At 41.5% G+C, this 21,291-nt stretch overlaps 1 protein-coding gene across 1 annotated transcript in view; it reads right to left on the bottom strand.

Annotated features, from left to right (window-relative positions):
• plce1 (phospholipase C epsilon 1) overlaps positions 1-21,291 on the bottom strand; it is a 278,074-nt gene that overhangs the window by 101,942 nt on the left and 154,841 nt on the right. Inside the window, exons 13-19 of the mRNA XM_033034737.1 lie at positions 19,543-19,775; positions 17,534-17,595; positions 16,119-16,284; positions 13,026-13,133; positions 12,804-12,920; positions 12,545-12,703; positions 3,057-3,186 (exon numbers count right to left, since the gene is read on the bottom strand). Coding sequence (XP_032890628.1) covers positions 3,057-3,186; positions 12,545-12,703; positions 12,804-12,920; positions 13,026-13,133; positions 16,119-16,284; positions 17,534-17,595; positions 19,543-19,775 — 975 coding nt within the window. The remainder of the gene's footprint in view (positions 1-3,056; positions 3,187-12,544; positions 12,704-12,803; positions 12,921-13,025; positions 13,134-16,118; positions 16,285-17,533; positions 17,596-19,542; positions 19,776-21,291) is intronic.

Raw genomic sequence — 21,291 nt, forward strand, 5'->3', positions numbered from 1 at the left:
GCATTTGTAGTTCCTTCCTACAGGGACCACATCACCCTGATCCTGGCCTCTCTCCACAGGCTCCCTGTGCGGTTCCGAATAAATTTCAAGATCCTCCTTTATGTTTACAAAGCCCTTAACGGGCTTGCCCCCACCTACATCAAAGGTCTGCTTACCCACCACACCACCTCCAGGTCCCTCAGATAGGCCGACTTGGGGTTACTGACCATCCCGCGGTCTGGGCATAAGCTCAGGGGCGACCGCGCCTTTGCGGTTGCTGCTCCTAGACTATGGAACAGCATCCCTCTTCCCATCAGAACTGCCCTCTCCATCGACTCCTTTAAGATGGTTACCGCTGGTAATGGTATCACTGATCTGCTGATTGCTTCTATTCAATTGTAAAGTCCTCAGTGAAATTAATATGGAAAGACTACATTTACATCTCTAAATTCATTGCACAACACTGGGGAAAAAAGACTCAATACTGTGAACACAGAACATAGAACAGTACAACACAATAAAAGGCCCTTCGGCCCATGATGTGTCGAGCATGATGCTAAGTCCAACACTTATCTGCCTGCACATAAACCATATCCCATCTTTCCCTGGTAGATAAAAATGCTGGAGAAACTCAGCGGGTGCGGCAGCATCTATGGAGTGAAGGAAAGGGGCAACGTTTCGGGCTGAAACCTTTCTTCCCGCCCCACCCGCTGAGTTTCTCCAGCACTTTTGTCTACCTTCGATTTTCCAGCATCTGCAGTTCCTTCTTGAACATCCCATCTTTCCCTGCATGTCAATATGCCTCTTCAAAAGTCTCTTGAATGCCTCAAATTCTCAAATGCTCTGTATCTGCCTCAATGCCAGTGTATGTTTATGACTCTTAAACTAAATGAAAGACTACTAGGAAGATAAGAAGTGACTGGTAAAATATACTATTTCTCTGGCCTATTATTCAGTCCATGACTCTCAGAGGGCATTGTTTTCTTCCAATTCTAGACTCCATCCCATTTCTCTTGCCCAATTTCTCTGTCTTAGGTCCCAAGTTCAACACTCAGTTCCCACGAACTCTCCCGGTTTAACAGGTCTTTAGCCACCAGTTAATATCCCAGCCAGATCTTTTGTCAAATAAGAACGGTGTTGTCTGGATTACTGTTGCTCAAAGATTATTTTTTATCATAGATTGGGTTATAACCATATAACCATATAACAATTACAGCATGGAAACAGGCCATCTCGGCCCTTCTAGTCCGTGCCGAACACTAAAGAGCCTGTCCCACGATCATGCGACTGCACGCGGCAAGCGCGACCAAACCTGAAGCGGGGGCCGCGCGGAGGTCGAGTGATCCCCATAGAGGGCCGGTCCCACCAGCATGCGCCTGCATGCGGCAAGCACGACCAAACCGGAAGCGGGGGCTGCGCGGAGGTCGAGTGAGTGACGTGAAGTTCGAGCGAAGTCCGCGGGAAGTTTGTGCGTGACGTACGGCGTCAAGACGCTGCATACGGCGTCGAGGCGGTGCGCACGCCCGTCGAGGCGGCTGCGGGCGGTAGGCTGTTGCCACGCGGAATTTTTGAACACGGTCAGTTTTTCGGAGCCCCGCGCGATGTCGGGACCAGCTCTGCACAACTCCATACGGCTCCGGCGATCGAAGTGGGACCGGCCCCGCGAGGCCGTACGGCTCAAGCGACCACGTTAGGTCGCGCTTGCCGCATGGAGTCGCATGCTGGTGGGACAGGCTCTTTACTCTCACCTAGTCCCATCTACCTGCACTCAGACCATAACCCTCCATTCCTTATATAACCATATAACATTTACAGCACAGAAACAGGCTATATCGAAGTGTGAATTAAGGAATGAATTTTTCTTCTTATCCTTTCTTCTACTTTTTCTGAATAGTGACAATGTGCACTATTAGATCCTGCATGGTATCCCTTCATTGGTGAATGATCTACCATGATGGAACCAGCCTGTGATTGGAACTTCCCAGTGTGAAATGTTAAACATTCCCTGGAGCTAATAACCAATTTGCTAATGTGCAGTGTGGAATATCAAAAGAAAATAAGCAAAGGCCATCTTGCTGATCTCACAATCTCATTCATTCTGTAAAGAGTGATCTTTCAGTTACTCTTTTTATTTGATTTTATTTTATAGACGGGTTTATCTTTAACTATCTCAGTTTAGAGAAACAGGCCCTTCGGCCCACCGAGTCCGCACCGACCAGCGATCCCCGCACACTAACGCTATCCTACACACACACTATTTACAATTACATCAAGCCAATTAATCTACAACCCTGTACGTCTTTGGAGTGTGGGAGGAAACCAAAGATCCCAGAGGAAACTCACGCAGGTCATGGGGAGAACGTACAAACTCCGTACAGACAGCACCCATGGTCAGGATCGAACCCAGGTCTCTGGCGCTGTAAGGCAGCAACTCTACCGCTGCACCACCGTGATGCCCAATGAAGGAAAACAATGGAGATTATTATGTTTAAGAAGGAACTGCAGATGCTGGAAAATCAAAGGTAGACAAAAGTGCTGGAGAAGGGTTTCTGAAGAATGGTTTCGGCCCGAAACGTTGCCTATTTCCTTCACTCCATAGATGCTGCCGCACCCGCTGAGTTTCTCCAGCACTTTTGTCTACAATGGATATTGTTATATTGGTTTGTGCATCGACTAGCAGTGCACTTTCTTTGTGTCTGTAAAAGGTATAAAAGTATATAATTTTACCATTTTTAATATTGCAAAAAGATCACTAAATTTAAAAAAGTAAAATCTATTACTTAATTTAGGTGGTCAGGCTCTTAAACAGTTTAAGCAGCTTTGAGGGTACCAATCCATCTTTGATACCAACAGCAAGGTTGGTATCACCTTTTTGACTGTAAATAAAGCAATGAACACTATAATATACAGGTGCATTCAAAGAATGTCAAACAGAAATGTATTTCACTGTACCTGGTACTTGTGACAATAAAGAAATCATTGAACCATTGGGAACAAGTGATGAAGATGAACACTTTTTAGCAAAAACATTGTTTCAATATCAGTGAATGGAAGAAGCCAATACGATAGTTTGTTACCATCAGAGAGAGATTCATAGTCATAGTCGTACTCATCATCTTCATCCTCTTCCTCATCATTGTTGGAGGTGCCGGGAGCAATCGCACTGCCATTGCTAGACTGTGCTTGCAGGTTTGCAAGCTGATGTGCCTGCAGGGTGTAACACATTGTCAGTGAACCCACCTCTGGACAAAGGTTTACAACACAAAGCGGTTCGGCTTAAAAATGCTGCGAAACACTAAATCGCATTTTTAAAAAATAGAAGGAATCCAAAACATGATCTTCAATAAAAGCGTAGGAAGGAGCATCTGCAGATGCTGATTCAAACCGAGGATCAACACAAAAAGCTGGGGTAACTCAGCGGGTCTGGCAGAGAATGGAGCGGCTGGGCTTGTACACTCTGGAGTTTAGGATGAGAGGATATCTCATTGAAACATATAAGATTGTTAAGGGCTTGGACACGCTGGAGGCAGGAAACATGTTCCTGATGTTGGGGGAGTCCAGAACCAGGGGCCACAGTTTAAGAATAAGGGGTAAGCCATTTAGAACGGAGACGAGGAAACACTTTTTCTCACAGAGAGTGGTGAGTCTGTGGAATTCTCTGTCTCAGAGGGCGGTGGAGGCAGGTTCTCTGGATGCTTTCTAGAGAGAGCTAGATAGGGCTTAAAAATAGCTGAGTCAGGGGATATGGGGAGAAGGCAGGAACGGGGTACTGATTGGGGATGATCAGCCATGATCACATTGAATGGCGTGCTGGCTCGAAGGGCGAATGGCCTACTCCTGCACCTATTGTCTATTGTCTATTATTGTCTATCTCTGGAGAAAAGGAATAGGTGACATTTCAAGTTGCGTCTGTAACAGGGTCTCGCCCGAAATGTCCTCAATAAAAGTGCTCTGGCTGAGATCATTATTAAAGGCTGTACACTGAGGAAAGGCAGAGATTGAAATTAAATTCAGTTACGATCGCAATTGAATGATACAATGGGCTCAACTTGATTAGCCTTTCCCTATTCCTAAACAAAGAGCAAATCATCTTCCCTTTAGAGCTCGAGTGAATCGAGAAGATCTTCAGGAATCATGTAAAAGTTCACAATCCTGCATTACCAGCATGGAGGCGGAACTTGGCACAGAGCATGGTGGAGGGAAGATAGACCGCAAAATGCTGGAGTAACTCAGCGGGACAGGCAGCATCTGTGCAGAGAAGGAAGGGTGACGTTTCAGGTCGAGACCCTTCTTCAGGCTGTGAGTCTGCGGAAAGGGAGACTAGAGATATGAAAGGGTAAGATTCAAGAGAGTTTATTGTCATGTGTCCCTGATAGGACAATGAAATTGTTGCTTTGCTTCGGCACAACAGAATATAGTCGGCATGAATACAGAACAGATCAGTGTGTCCATATACCATTGTATAAATATATACACACATTAATAAATAAACTGATAAAGTGCAAATAAACAGATAATGGGCTATTAATGTTCAGAATTCTGTAATATATTTTTTTATTAAAGATAATCAATTACAATGCTTCAAACAACTTTATATCAAATTAATTCAATTTGCATTAAGTAAAACAACTAGTAATACTTATCTACTGTTTTTTTAGAAATAATGATAGAGAAAGAATAGAGGAAGAATAAATCATTAAGAGAGTGATTAAATAATAATTTGATTATATATAGGAAAGAAAAGAGAAACGAAAAAAAAAAAAAAAAAAAAAAAAAAAAAAAAAATTTTTAGTAACCACAATATGTATTATTAATAACACTACTACAAGTGATAGTATCAATAAAGACATATATGTAATTCCAATATAAAAATGAATTATTCTCACCAAATCCCGCAGGGTGCACGTCGAGCTGTGTTGCCAAGAACAGCTACTTCTCTAAATACTGTATATATGGAGACCATATCTGTTCAAAAGAATTATACTTGTCCAATAGGACAAATCTAATTCTTTCCAGATGTAACGTCTCCATCATCTCTGTTGCCCACATTTTGGTTGTGGGGGATAATGTTCCCTTCCAAAATTTCAATATGATTTTTTTTCCAATTATTAAACAGTAATCAAAGAAATTTCTTTGATTTACTGTAAGTGATAGATGTAAATCCGGAATTCCAAATATTATTAGCTTTGGGTTAGGGTCCAATTTAACTTTGATGACTTCAGAAATAACTTTAAAGATTTCTGTCCAGTAATAATTCAATTTAGGACATGTAACGAAACTATGTATTAAATTTGCCTCTGCTTTCTTGCACTTATCACAAATAGCGGAGAGATTCGGAAAAATACTATTTAATTTAGTTTTCGAATAATGTAACCTATATAATACTTTAAATTGTATCAGTATATGTCTGGCGTTTAATGAACACCGGTGTATTCGTTGTAGACTTTCTTCCCAGTTTTCTTTTGTTATAGCCAATCCCATTTCATTTTCCCATGCTTGACGATATACTTCCGTTATTGGATTCTCCTTATCCAAAATGATGTTATATATATAGGCTATTAATTTTTCTGTATTTGGATATAAATTAAACAGATCATCTAACAATCCTGCTTCTTTATTTTTATAATCTTGTGTATTGGATTTAATATAATCTCTAATTTGTAAATACCTAAACAAATGTTGTGGAGACAATCCATAAATATCTTGTAACTCCTGGAATAAAAGAAATTTTCCTTTTCTATACAGATGTTCTATCCTTGTAATTCCTAAATCATCCCATTGTTTAAACCCCCCATCTAATATAGCAGGTTTAAACGATGGATTATTCATAATTGGTAATCTAAATGAGAGATTATCCAAGTGTAGAGTCTTAACTATTTGTTTCCAAATACGTCTATTATTATATATTATTAGGTTGTCTTTATAATATTTTTTTTGTACTTCCGTTGGTGCAAAAATTATCGAACCTACATTGAAAGGTAGACAGTCCTCCTTTTCTATATTTAACCATGTCGGTTCATGATCCATATTTACCCACCAGAAATTCATATTCTTAATCTGAACAGCCCAAAAATAATATAAAAAGTTTGGAAGTGCTAATCCTCCATTTATCTTAGCTTTACATAGATGTTTTTTATTTATTCTGTGATTTTTATAATCCCAAATAAAGCTATTGACAATATTATCAATTTTTTTAAAAAAAGTTTTCGGAAGAAAAAAAGGAATAGCCTGAAACAAATATAACAACTGCGGTAGAAATACCATCTTTATGGCACTTATTCTACCAATCATGGATATAGGCAGTGTTTTCCAATATAAAATATTTTTTCTAAGTTTATCTAATAGTTGAGGATAGTTAGATTTTATTAATGCGTTATGAGTTTTAGTTACGTTAATCCCTAAATATTTAAGTTTGTCTGTAACTACTTTTAATGGGTATTGTTGTAATGTATTAAGATTTATTCCTGTTATTGGCATAATCTCGCTTTTATCCCAATTAATCCTATACCCAGAAAATGCACCAAACTTAGTTATAATGTTTAGCAGGTTGGGAATACTAATTTCCGGTTTTGTAATATAAATCAAAACATCATCTGCATATAAAGAAATTTTATTAATTGTTGTATCCGTATTATAGCCATATATTTCAGGTTCAGATCTAATTTTTTCCGCCAATGGTTCTATCACCAATGCGAACAATAAGGGTGATAACGGACATCCCTGTCTGCATCCCCTAGAGAGTTTGAATTTGGCTGATAAAATTTGGTTAGTCAAAATTCTTGCCATAGGATTCGAGTATAAAATTCTTACCCATTTACAAAATCTATCCCCCAATTGAAACTTTTCCATTATATTAAATAAATACATCCATTCCACCTGATCAAACGCTTTTTCTGCATCTAGTGATATAACCGCTAGTTCCGTATCTCGTATTCTTTTTGAATATATAATATTAAACAAACGTCTGAGATTATGGGATGAGTAACGTTTTGGGATAAAACCTGTTTGATCATAATGTATTAATTTAGAGATCACTAAACTTAATCTCCTAGATAAGACCTTAGTTAATATTTTTTGGTCTGTATTTAAAAGGGCAATCGCTCTATATGATCCAGGATCTTCCAAATCCTTATCTACTTTAGGGATGAGTGTAATTGTGGATTCATTTAAAGATTCTGGTAATTTTCCTTGGTCATATGCATATCTATACATTATTTGTAATCTTGGGGAAATCTGATCTTGAAATTTTTTATAAAATTCTGCACTCAGGCCATCTGGGCCCGCTGCTTTTCCGTTCTTAAGCGAACTAATTGATTCTATAATATCTTTTACTGTTATTTCAGCATTTAACAATTCTCTACCTTCCTGATCTAAGCTATTGATTTGACATTCTTGTAAAAATATTTCCATACTATCTGTTTGTCCTGTTAGTTTTGACGAATAAAGATTTTATAATATTGTAAAAATCTATCATTAATATCTTTTGGAGTAATTAATATATTTCCATACTCAGATCTAATTCCGTGTATCATCTTCTCATCTTCTAATTTTCTAAGCTGTCGTGCTAGTAATTTTTGTGGCTTATCTCCAAATTCAAAATACACTTGCTTAGTTTGTTGAAAAAGTTTAATCACTTGATTAGAATATATTTTATTTAATCTATATTTTACTGATGCAATTTTATTACTTAACTCTTTGGAAGGATGTTTTATATTTTCATTATCTAGACGTTTTATCTCATTTTCTAAATTTTGTTCTATTTTTCGATTTTCTTTATTGAGATGTGCTTGTGCGGATATTATTGCGCCACGCATGAATGCCTTAAATGTGTCCCAAAATAGTGATGGAGAAGTTTCAGGATTATCATTAGTTTCAAAAAATAATTTAATCTGATCCATCACATATTTACAACAGTCATTGTCCTTTAATATCTGAGGGTTAAATCTCCAGGTAGTAGTTTTATTAGATATATCTTTTAATTTTATCTTAAATGTTAATGGCGCATGATCCGAGATGATAATATTATGATATTTTGCATCATACGTAAAGGGAAGTAATTTAGAATCTATTAAAAAATAATCTATCCTCGAATAGGTTCCATGTACGGGCGAGAAAAAAGAATATTCTCGTCCGGATGGGTTATCTAACCTCCAGATGTCTTTAATATTAGATGTATTGATAAAAGCATTTATGAATTTACTTGATTTCGAGGCAGCTTTCCTTTTTGCGGATGATCTATCTAGATAATTATCTAAAGTACAATTTAAATCACCTCCAATTATTAAATTGTGTTGAGTGGATATAGGAATATTATTAAATATTTTCTTAAAAAATAATGGATTATCAAAATTAGGGGCATATATATTCATTAAAATTACCTTTTTTGAATATAATTCCCCTGTAATTATTACATATCTGCCTTCTTTATCCTCTATAATAGAACTTTGTATGAAAGGTATACCTTTGCGAATAATTATTGCAACTCCTCTAGATTTATGAATAAATGTAGAATGATACACCTTAGAAATCCATTTAGCTGTTAATCTATGTTGAGCATCTTTTTTAAGATGAGTCTCTTGAAGGAAAATGACATCTGTCTTCAATCTGTTCAACTGAGCTAATACCTTTCCCCTTTTAATTGGTTCATTAATGCCTTTTACATTCCAACTGCAGAAGGTTACTCCATCACCCCCAGTCTTCACCTTTATATCATGCATTTTACTATTAGGGCGGCTTTTTTTGGAGTAGCCTTCTTGACTCACCCAGCTCCCCGTTGCACCCGGACATCAATCCAATGAGAATTTCTTTCCACCTTAATCCACATCTATGTCTTCTTAAACTAAATACACAATATCCTTCACATCTACATTCAAATAATATATAATATAAGATCAATAAAAAACAAAAACAATAAGAAATATCAATAATAAAAAAAAAGTAAAGGGTGTTAATAGGGTGCTCAGAAAAAAAAGAAACTACACTTGTATAGTGTGTAGTATGTGAAGGTGAAAGCCACACTAACGTGGCCATTAATCTAAAGACTTCCGTTTTTTTAATAAAAAAAAGATGTTGATTATACCAGCTCCTATCTCAAATGCTATATATATTGGGGTGGGGTACTAACTTTATATACTTAGTACTTAGTAATTATTTCTATTATTCATATTACTATTTGCTAATTACTAATATCAATTGTATTTAATACTATAATATGTAATACTATTATCATGGAATAATTAAATATTTTCTAATAATTAATACAGAACTACTACTAAATGCCCATTATTCCACTTCCTTCTAAGTGAGTATTTCATAACCACAGGTCGATGATAAAAGTTCAGTCCTCTCCTTCTCCCTCGGGTTCTTCCTCCGCATCTTCTCTCTCTTCATCTTCTGGCTTCTGCTGTATGCCTCGGGCGAATTTCAATGCTTCAGTATGCTTAACGAAACGATATTCCTTGTCATCATAAGTTACTCTCAGTATTGCTGGGTACATCAAGCCATATCTCAGATTCTTAGTATTCTGTACATTCCTCAGAATACCTTTTGTTTCTTTAAATAGAGCTCTTTTCTTGGCCACTTCTGCAGGAAAGTCTCTAAAAATACTGATGTTGTCTCCCTCGTATTTCAGGTTTCTCTTTTTTATTATTATCTTCATCATTTCTTCGAAGACATGGTCAAAGGCCACTTTTACAATCATTTGTCTGGGCGATGAACCTATCCCAGGGGCCCGTCTTAGAGCCCTATGTGCACGGCTCAACAGGGGTTCATGATCCAAATTCAAAATATCCATTAAAAGTTTTGCAACAAATTTTCGAGGATCTTGACTCCCCTCACGACCTTCGCTCAGACCAACTATACGCAAATTTTTACGGCGTTGGCGTCCCTCCAGATCGATACATTTCTCGTTTGTTTTATGTAATAATTCTAAGAGGCGTTTGTTCTCGGCACGGAGTTTTTCGGTCTCCTTAGTATTCACTTCAGCAATTTTAGTTAGCTCTTTAATTGCTTCGCCTTGTTGGTCTAGCGAAATTATAGTAGGATCTATCTTGTCATCCAGCTTTCTTTCCATCCCAGCAGCTATTTCCTTTACATCCTCAATTTGAGTTTGTAACTCGGCATTAGCCTTTTCCTTCCACTCATCCATCATACTTTTTACCGTCGTTATAACTTGTTTTATTAAGTCTTCTTTATCTTCTTTATTTTTCTCGTGAGACACCAGCATATCCGCTTTTAAACTTTTTATCTCCTCCATATACTCCTTCCTCTGCTTCTTTATCTCCTCCATATACTCCTTCCTCTGCTTCTTTATCTCACCTAGAATGGTAGTCTTAAGTTCCTCCATTTCAGCTTTCCTCTGTGAGATATCTTCTTGAGAAGCAGAAGCAGCAGCAGCTCCAGAGCTGAGGCCAGTTTCCCTTCTCGTAGATTTTTTTCCAGCGGTGGGGGTGGGGGAGCGCTGGGTCATAATTTCTTCTTAAAATCGCGCGCCTGATGACGTCACGCACCTTTTAAACGCTGCCGGAGCCGTTCACAATCGATCTCCTGTGGTAAGTGCGTTTGTTTGACCCTTTTACCCCCGTTTTAAATACAGTTTTTTTCGGAGCTGTAATGGCGCGATTCCACTCACATCGTGGCGCCAACCGGAAATTCCATGTTCAGAATTCTGTCCGAGCCAAGTTTAATAGCCTGATAGCTGTGGGGAAGTAGCTATTCCTGAACCTGGGCATTGCAGTCTTCAGGCTCCTGTACCTTCTACTTGAAGGTAGCAGGGAGATGAGTGTGTGGCCAGGATGGTGTGGGTCCTTGGTGATGCTGCCAGCCTTTTTGAGGCAGCGACTTCGATAAATCCCCTCGATGGTAGGGAGGTCAGAGCCGATGATGGACTGGGCCGTGTTTACTACTTTTTGTAGTCTTTTCCTCTCCAGGGTGCTCAAGTTGCCGAACCAAGCCACGATGCAACCGGTCAGCATGCTCTCTACTGTGCACCTGTAGAAGTTCGAGAGAGTCCTCCTTGACAAACCGACTCTCCGTAATCTGCTCAGGAAGTAGAGGCGCTGATGTGCTTTCTTAATGTCAGCCCCTGCAGCGTTGACCGGCTGAAGGTGGAGTTTGGCAGGTCCAAGCTCCCCCTTCAGCCGGTCAACGCTGCAGGGGCTGACATTGAGGTGGTGCATACATATAAATACCTTGGAGTGCACCTTGACAACAAACTGGACTGGTCTGTCAACTCTGACTCCCTCTACAAAAAAGGCCAGAGCAGACTCTTTTTCCTCGGAAGGCTCAAATCCTTCAATGTGTGTAATGATATGCTGCACATGTTTTACAACACTGTGGTTGCAAGTGTTATTTTCTACGCTGTTGTCTGCTGGGGCAACAGCATTAGTGCAAAAAACAACAAGAAGCTGGTCAAACTGGTTAAACGAGCTAGCTCAGTGCTGGAGGGGAGAGTAGACTCTGGGATGGATGTGCTTGAGAGGCGTATGAGGCACAAGGTGCAGGTCATCCTGAAAAACCCCGGGCATCCCCTCCATGTAATTCTGGAGAGTCAAAAGAGCACTCGGAACAACAACCGGCTCCTCTCCCTGCCCTGTAGAACGGAGCGGTTCAGGAGATCCTTCACCCCTGCAGCCATTAGATTTTATAATTCAGACCGCTAGGCTGTAGGGGGATGCATTTTGCAATTTTTAATTTTTAATTGTTAATTATTGGTCTTTTTATGTATTTATTGCTCTCAGGTTGTGTCCACATTGTATTCTATGTATTTTCTGTCTGTGTTCGTTTTGAATCTGGGTTTGTTGGTTGGGGGCTTCTGGACATCTGAATTTCCCTGAGGGGATCAATAAAGTATTTATTATTATTATTATTATTATTATTATTATTATTATTATTATTATTAATAATTGCATCAGTGTTCTCGGTCCAGGAAAGATCTTCAGAGATGTGCACGCCCAGGAATTTAAAGCTCTTGACCCTTTCAACCATCGACCCGTTGATATAAAGGTGTGAAGATGCCAGATTAGAGCAGACAATGATCAAGGAAATGTAGAATGAAACATTGTAGGCTAACAATGAGGCAATCAACCAGTAAAATTTATCTGGACAGTGAAAGAAGTTGGAGAACTAGGGTGGGGGAGGGACAGAGAGTGGGAAAGTAAGGGTTAATGGTCTCGACCTGAAACGTGGAAGAAGGGTCTCGACCCGAAACATTGTGGTGCTGGCTCGAAGGTCCGAATGGCCTCCTCCTGCACCTATTTTCTATCACCCATTCCTTCTCTCCAGAGTGGAAGAAGGGTCTCGACCCGAAACGTCACCCATTCCTTCTCTCCAGAGATGCTGCCTGTCCCACTGAGTTACTCCAGCTTTTTGTGTCTACCTTTGAAAGCAAGGGTTACTTGAAGGACGACCTTGCTATTTCCTAGCCTGGTCATTCTGTGGTGTGAAGATTAGCCTGGTTTCACCTGAACTTTCGTTACATTATCTTACTACGAGTAATATATAAAACAATGGCCGGAAAAACTCTACAGCAATTACAATCCACCTTGAAATGTTAACCAAGACGCACCTTTTGTTTCAGTATATCCACCGGCGTCTGGTGGGCTTTTAGCTTTTTGTTTTTGAGGAGGATTTTCCCTTTGAGTTGCCAAACAGATGGGAGCATAGGATTATCTGCAAAATCGCTCTCAAAGAAAAACTTTGTCACCAGCTTGTCTCCAAATACAGTCTGGGAAGAAAAGAGACAAAGTTCTCGTGAATGTAGATGTAAGCTGGCTCAGCCGTTGCTTTAGAGAAGACAATGTATTGTGCGGAGGTAAAATACTGACCTTCACTATCTCTGCCATCTTCCGCTGCTGAGGCAGTGAGCAATGATTCTCAATGGACAATATCACCGGCATCTCAGAGTTCACAAAGGCATTGCGGTTGACCGATTCAATGACATCCTGGGAAGGAAAGGTCAACATTTGAACCACCACGCCACCAGCCATCCTTGCCTATTTACAACACTCGTGCTAAAAGATTTGAAAGCAAAATAAATTAAATTGCACCTTAAATGGGATCTTGGTGGTGAGGGTGTGCCCGTGATATATGATCGGAATGCCATCATCTCCATCCCAACAATCCAGCTCAACGCTCCGGCATCCTTGCAGCAGTACCTGCAAATGGCAAGCAAGCAAGAACGGCATCAGCTCACAAGATCACAAGGGATAGGAGCAGAATTAGGTAGAGGTATAGGGATAGAATGACAGAGAGCATGAGGGGGAGAGAGAGAGTGAGAGAGAGAGAGAGAGAGAGAGAGAGAGAGAGAGAGACAGTCAGAGGCAGAGTCAGAGATGTTAACAGTCCCTTCAACCCAACTTTCCCACATGCCCCATCTACACTAGTCCCACCCCTACCACACCAACCCACATGCCCCATCCACCTGCCTGCGTTTGGACCACATCCTTCTAAAGCTTTCCTAGAAACATAGAAACATAGAAAATGGGTGCAGGAGGAGGCCATTCGGCCCTTCAAGCCAGCACCACCATTCATTGTGATCATGGCTGATCGTCCCCAATCAATAACCCGTGCCTGCCTTCTCCCCATATCCCTTGATTCCACTAGCTCCTAGAGCTCTATCTATCTCTCTCTTAAATCCATCCAGTGATTTGGCCTCCACTGCCTTCTGTGGCAGGGAATTCCACAAATCGACAGGGAATTCCAATCCATGTACCTGTCCAAATATCATTTAATTCTGTGATAATACCTACCTCAACTATCTCCTCCGGCAACTCGTTCCATATACCCTTCACCCTTTGTGTGAAAAAGTTGCCTCTCAGGTTCCTATTAAATCTTTCTCCCTCATCTCAAACTTATGGCCCCTGGTCTTGATTTCTCCTACTCTTGGTAAAATACTCTGTGCATTTACCCAGTCTATTCCTCTCATGATTTTTTCCGCTTCAATTAGATCACCCGCATCCTCCCGCACTCCAAGTAATAGAGTCCCAGCCTACTATCTCTCTCCCTATAGCACAAGCACTCGAGTCCTGGCAACATCCTTGTAAATCTTCACCGCATGTTTTCCAACATAACAACATCTTTCCCATAACAGGGTGACCAAAACTGAACACAATACTCCAAATGTAGACACACCAATGTCTTGTACAACTGTAACACAACATTCCAACTCTGTTAGTCAATATTCAATACTCTGACTGTTGAAGGTCATTGACCACCCTATCTACATATGACACCACTTTCAAGGAAGCATGCACCTGCACTCCTAGATCCCTCTGCTCTACAATATTGCCCAGAGCCCTGCCATTCACTGTGTTGGTCCTGCCCATGTTAGACTTCTCAAGATGCAACACCTTGTATTTATCAGTATTAAACTCCATGAATCATTCCTCAGCCCACTGCAATTTTTCATAACCATCTACTCTCTCTCTGTGATGCTGCCCACTTTTGTATCATCTACAAACTTGCTAATCTTGCCATGTATGCTCTCATCCAAATCATTAATGTAGATGACAAACTGTAACGGGCCCAGCACCAAACCCTGAGGCACATCATTAGTCACAGGCCTCCAATCCGAGAAGTAACCTTCCACCATCACCCTCTGCTTCCTTCCACGGAGCCAATTCTCTATCCAGTTGGCTATCTATCCCTGGATTCCATCCGATCTAACCTTCCAGAGCAGCCTACCATGCGGAACATTGTTGAATGCTTTGCTGTCCACATATAAAACCTCTACAGCTCTGCCTTCATCAACCTTTATAATTACTTCAATCAGATTCATGAGACATGATCGCCCATGTATAAAACTGATTATCCCGAATCAGTCTATCCAACTGGTACATATATTTTATCTCTCAGAATACTCTCTAGTGACATGCCTACCACAGATGTTAGGCACACTGGCCTGTGGTTCCAACTTTTCGTTGCAGCCCTTCTTAAATAGAGACACAACATTTGCCACCCTCCAGTCTTCCAGCACCTCACCTGTCACCCGAGTCATAAATCTGGGAGATTTATCCACCTTCATGTAATAATAATAATGGATGGGATTTATATAGCGCCTTTCTAATACTCAAGGCGCTTTACATCGCATTATTCATTCACTCCTCAGTCACACTCGGTGGTGGTAAGCTACTACTGTAGCCACAGCTGCCCTGGGGCAGACTGACGGAAGCGTGGCTGCCATTCTGCGCCTACGGCCCCTCTGACCACCACCAATCACTCACACACATTCACACACATTCACACACAGGCAAAGGTGGGTGAAGTGTCTTGCCCAAGGACACAATGACAGTATGCACTCCAAGCGGGATTCGAACCGGCTACCTTCCGGTTGCCTGCCGAACACTTAGCCCATTGTGCCATCTGTCATGCCTTAAGATGCTCAGCACCTCCTCAACTGTAATACTGACTGTCCTCAAGACACTTCCATTAGCGATAGAGACAGAGAGAGACAGAGACAGAAAGACACAGACAGAGAGACAGAGAGAGACAGAGACAGAGAGTGAGACAGACACGGAGACAGAGAGAGAGAGAGAGAGAGAGAGAGAGAGAGAGAGAGAGAGAGAGAGAGAGGAGAGAGAGAGGAGGAGAGAGAGGAGGAGAGAGAGGAGGAGAGAGAGGAGCGAGAGAGAGAGAGAGAGAGAGAGGAGGAGAGAGAGAGAGAGAGAGAGAGAGCGAGAGAGAGAGAGAGAGAGAGAGAGAGAGGCAAAGAAGGCAGAAGGGGAGACAGAGCGAGACAGAGGGGGAGACAGAGATTGAAGAGAGCGGGAGACAGAGAAGGAGAGAGAGGGACAGACAAAGGGAGAGACAGAAAGAAACAGACAGAGACAGAGAGGGGAGCCACAGAGAGAGAGAGAGAGAGAGGAGACAGCGACAGAGAAAGGGGAAACAGAGAGCGCAAAGACAAAGAGAGAGAGGAAACAGAAAGAGAGGAGCCAAAAGGAAAGAAACAAAGACCAGAGAAACAGAAAGAATGTGAGACAGGAGATGGGGAAATTACTGTTTCTTACTCAAGAAACAGATAAGGAATATTAAGTAACAGACCGACAATACAGGCAGACAAAATCAGATAAAATGAGGTAAAAGTGAAGTGTTTCGGGAAGGATAAATACATAAGAGGAGGAGGAGAGACGATCTGATACCTGGCTGTAAAGTTCAACGGAGGATTCTCCCTTCAACTGATGCCCAGTAAGGTAGGTATTGTGAGAGGATTCGATGTAATAGTATGATAGTGGATACTGCAAATCCTCATCATTAACTTGAGATTCATCATTCTTTGAAGCAACATTATCCTTGTCCATTAGAAACCTAAATATAGTGGTTTATAAAAGATACAAAAAAAAGGAATACATTTCATCAATATCTCCATTGACAGAATAACATTGGTCATGAAACACACATTCCTATTCACCTTATTTCTCTTTTTCCAATAAATGGCATCTATCCCCCTTCTACTACAACAAGGAACATCAAGGAGGAGGATGAGTGAACTTTGGTGCCTTCCGTCACAGTGGGAAACTTTGATTCCGCTGTGTGGGGATGTTTATGTTAAAGACTATCGTGTTCTGTGTTATTTAAAAAAAATTCTTATGGCTGTATGGTGACCACAAATTACACTGTACCAATTGGTGCATGTGACAATAAATGTCTCTTCTCTTGTCTCTACTTTTACCGTCTATATCTCTTGTTTCCCTGTCCTCAGTGTGAAGAAGGGTCTCGGCCCGAAACATCAACTGTTCCTTCTTTCCAGAGGTTGGGGGGGGGGGGGGGGAGTTCCCCCCGCCACGGGTACCATGTAATCCCGTGCTACCTGCTCCATGGTCGGATAGTCGGCGACTAAACCGTCTCCCCCACCTGGTTTGCCAGGTGAGGAGGGGGCTGTGGACCCCCCAGCAGGACCAAAAACAAGACCTGTCAAAGGGCGGATGAGCTCCTAGCGAGCCAACGTACACAGCATTGTAAGGAACGATGATGAAGCACACACACCAAAATCCTATACTTCCAGCGGCGGAAGTCCGCAGGAACTGGAGGACAGAGATGTGTGGTGCGTCCGTCACCGTCCTGTTGGAAACCAGCACCACTGCGTCACTGATGTTTTCAACAATGATGAATGAATGGGTTACTCTAGCATACAACGCTGAGTTACTCCAGCATTTTGTGTCTATCTTCAGTTTAAACCAGTATCTGCTGTTCCTTCCTACTCCCCTTCTACTTTTTATAATTCTAATAGCCATGAAAGTTGATCTGCACATTGCTGGCATCAATGGGAAACTGCGTTAAGGATACCCTGGGATCTGGATGAGAATTAATGCCAGTGATGGTGGTGACCTCAGAAAGCCTTTACATCCTGCATTGACAATGGGGAATAAATTGGGAGATATTCAGGACGTGAAAATGACAACAATACGGAGATGATCTGCCGACACCAACAACACATCTCATGTCGAGTACAGCTGTAAGCAGCTGGAGGGAGGTCAGGGAACCAAGCTTTTTGTTTGTTAGCCTTTTACTAATGCGTCAGCTTTAAAATAAATGAGCTGTATAATAAATTCATTACCTTGCAAATCCTTCAAATGACATCAGTCCCTGCTGGCGCATGTTAGCAGATGGCTCAAATTTCTGGGAGAGAAATGAATAAATTATGTTTTCCAACAAAATATACTGTGTTAATACAGAGTTGTTTTCTGCGTGGTTAGAACAGAGCACAGGATAGATTATTGGGCTGGAGTTCTGCCTCTGGATTGTTTATAACCATGTGTAATAAAGTTGCTGATGCAAATGCTCTTGATGTTCTGATTTAGTATTCATGAACTGTCGGAAACAACCTTTTTGAAACCCTCAAGGCCACTCATTTTCAAACGAGCAAATAAGAAAAAATGTCATGAAATAGAATGAAGTGCCTGATAACGAAGGCTCAGGGCGTTGGAAAAAGGTCAGAGATTATATTTTGGACATCTGGGCTATAATGCGGTTCACTTTATATATCTGACACGTGTCTGATCTGCTGCTCAAGGGCTCATATTAAAGAGTGTAATTGGGATATAGCGATTAGTACTGCTGTCTCATAGCTCCAGTAATTCAAGTTTATGTGTGTGTGTGTGTGTACAACTTTAGTTTAGTTTAGAAATACAGGGCAGAAACAGGCCATCCGGCCAACCTGAGTCCGCGCTGACCAGCGATCACTACACTATCCTTCACACACTATTTACAATTTTACCGAAGCCATTTAACCTGCAAATCTGTACGTCTTTGGAGTGTGGGAGGAAACCAAAGATCTCGGAGCAAAGTCACGGGGAGAACGTACAAACTCCGTACAGACAGCGCCCGTAGTCAGGATCGAACCCGGATCTCTGGTGCTGGAAGGCAGCAAATCTACCGAGGCCAGAGCCACCGTGCTGTGCTGCCCCAGGGTTTGCATGTTCGCCCCATGAGTAGGTGGCATCTTCAAGATGTCCCGGTTTTCTATCACATCTAAAAGACCTGCTTGGCTACTATAACTGACCCCTCAGTGAAGGTTAATAGCAACAAGACTCAAAGGGTGTGTGAGAAAGAATTAGTTACAGAGGTAGAAGAAAAATGAAATAGAAAGAATGGAATTGGGTGCAACATGGCTTTGATCAGCCAAGTGTCCTTTTTATGTGCCACTCTGTTTTACAAACAAACTAATAATAGCAGGCAATTCTCTACCTGTTCTTAAAGGAAATACATTTAGAACAAAATTATGACATAATATACTCCTATATATTGGCGAGACCAGGTGCAGGTCGGCGATCGTTTTGCTGAACACCTCCGCACAGTCCGCCTAGGCCTATGCAATCTCCCGATTGCTAAACACTTTAACCCCCCTACCATTCCCACACTGACCTTTCTGTCCTGGGCCTCCTCCACTGTCGTAGTGAGGCCCAGTGCAAATTGGAGGAGCACCACCTCATATTTAGCTTGGGCAGCTTACAGCCCAGCGGTATGAACTTCAAGTAAGCTTTGCTTTCCTTCTCTCTCTGCCCCTCCCCCATCCTAGTTCTCCGATCAGTCTGACTGCCCTCCTGATTAAATATTACTGATTGTATATCACGTTGTCACTTTCCACTCAGCTAACTATGAACCATTCTACATTAGCATCATCTGCTTTGATCTGTCCTTCACACACCTTACCCTTCCATATCTCTATGTCTCCCTCTCCCCTGACTCTCAGTCTCAAGAAGGGTCTCGACCCGAAACATCACCCGTTCCTTCTCTCCAGAGATGCTGTCCGTCCCGCTGAGTTACTCCAGCATTTTGCCTCTATCTTCGGTTTAAACCAGCATCTGAGTTAGATAGAGCTCTCGGGGCTGGTGGAATCACGGGATATGGGGAGAAGGCAGGCACGGGTTATTGATTGGGGACGATCAGCCATGATCACAATGAATGGCGGTGCTGGCTCGAAGGGCCGAATGGCCTCCTCCTGCACCTATTTTCTATGTTTTTATCTGCAGTTCCCTCCTGTCATGAACTAAAATCCTGTTGAGCCCAGTGTTCTAACTTTGTACATTGTACTGGGGTATCTTTACGACAATGAATGTGTGAAACCTGTATAATGCTGAGAACTTCATCATGGGTGTGATTTTCCCCTTGACAGTTCACCAGGAAGTCATTGAGTTGCGGAATTCCCATTTCACTCTCCCCCAGGGAAGCGATTTCCACTCGATTGGTCACTATGCTGGTAGCGGCAATGTAGTCCGAAATCTGTCTCTGATTATCTGATATTTGCTGTCGACTCTTGATAAACAGACCGAGATCCGACACGTTTCTCGTCAAAAGATCTAGACAAACAAGAGCAAAGATTTTATTCTGCATTTTCAATACTAGTGTACATTGCAAAGTCAGCTGCTATAATTATTCAGAAGATAGACACAAAACGCTGGAGTAACTCAGCGGGTCAGGCAGCATCTCTGGAGGAAAGGAATAGGTGACATTTCGGATCGAGAACCTTCTTCAGACCTGAAACGTCACCTATTCTTTTCCCCCCGAGATGCTGTCTTGCCCGATGAGTTACTCCAGCTTTTTGTGTCCATCTTCAGTTTAAACCAGCATCTGCAGTTCCTTCCTACATGTTATAAATATTCAAAATGTATGCACTAACATTTTTTTTTACAGAAACAATTAGAATAACTTGGTGGTAAGTTTTATGAACTTTCTTTCTCCTAGTGCCAAGTAGATTTACTCTAATTTACTTTTGGTATAATCTTATTAATTCTGCTTTTGACAATATAGCAAAGTATACAGATTACAGTGGGAGTCACATGGACTTAAAATAAGCAAAGGGTAATGTTGCGTGACCATGTAACCTACAAGTACATAATCTTTTACAGTGCAGTGTAGTTAAGTGTTTTATAAAGTGAGCAGAATTGGAATGTTTGTCCAAGCGGCTGCCTTGCACTGTATGCAGCCTTACCCATGTCTAACATTGAAGGATGAGAGGGTATCTTATTGAAACATATAAGATTATTAAGGGTTTGGACACGCTAGAGGCAGGAAACATGTTCCCGATGTTGGGGGAGTCCAGAACCAGGGGCCACAGTTTAAGAATAAGGGGTAAGCCATTTAGAACGGAGATGAGGAAACACTTTTTCACACAGAGAGTTGTGATTCTGTGGAATTCTTTGCCTCAGAGGGTGGTGGAGGCGGGTTCTCTGGATGCTTTCAAGAGAGAGCTAGATAGGGCTCTTAAAGGTGGCGGAGTCAGGGGATATGGCGAGAAAGCAGGAACAGGGTACTGATTGGGGATGATCAGCCATGAATGATCACATTGAATGGCAATGCTGGTCCGAAGGGCCGAATGGCCTACTCCTCCTGCCTATTGTCTATTGTCTATTGAATCATTTAAATGTTCTATATTTTCTTTCTTGCCAAATATCAAATGTCTATTCCCCTTCCTTGTCTGTGTAACTGTTTGTCCTGTCGCTTAACTTTGTACATTTGCCATTATATTCTTGCTCCTGGTCCGCCTCCTTCCCCTCTCTGTATCCATCCAAATGTATGGTTGTGTTTGTGTGCATTCGTGTGTGCGCGGGGGTAAGTGAATGATTTTCCTACTCCTCCTCTCTGTTTCACCCCTCTTCTGTCTGCGTGCATGTTTCCTGCACACCTGTAGCTCTCTGTACATGTCTTCTACCTGTCCCAGTAAACAATGAAAGTGTATCTTTGAAAAGACAAAGCCCTTCCCAAAGCCTTCCCACTCGTCGCTTTAATTTCATGTATCTTGTGTTTTATGACTGTTGGCAGATCAATTTCCCTCCTGGGATAAATGAAGATCTATCATGCAAGTTCAGATTCATA

Source organism: Amblyraja radiata, chromosome 15, assembly GCF_010909765.2.
Source record: "Amblyraja radiata isolate CabotCenter1 chromosome 15, sAmbRad1.1.pri, whole genome shotgun sequence".
Taxonomy (NCBI): domain Eukaryota; kingdom Metazoa; phylum Chordata; class Chondrichthyes; order Rajiformes; family Rajidae; genus Amblyraja; species Amblyraja radiata.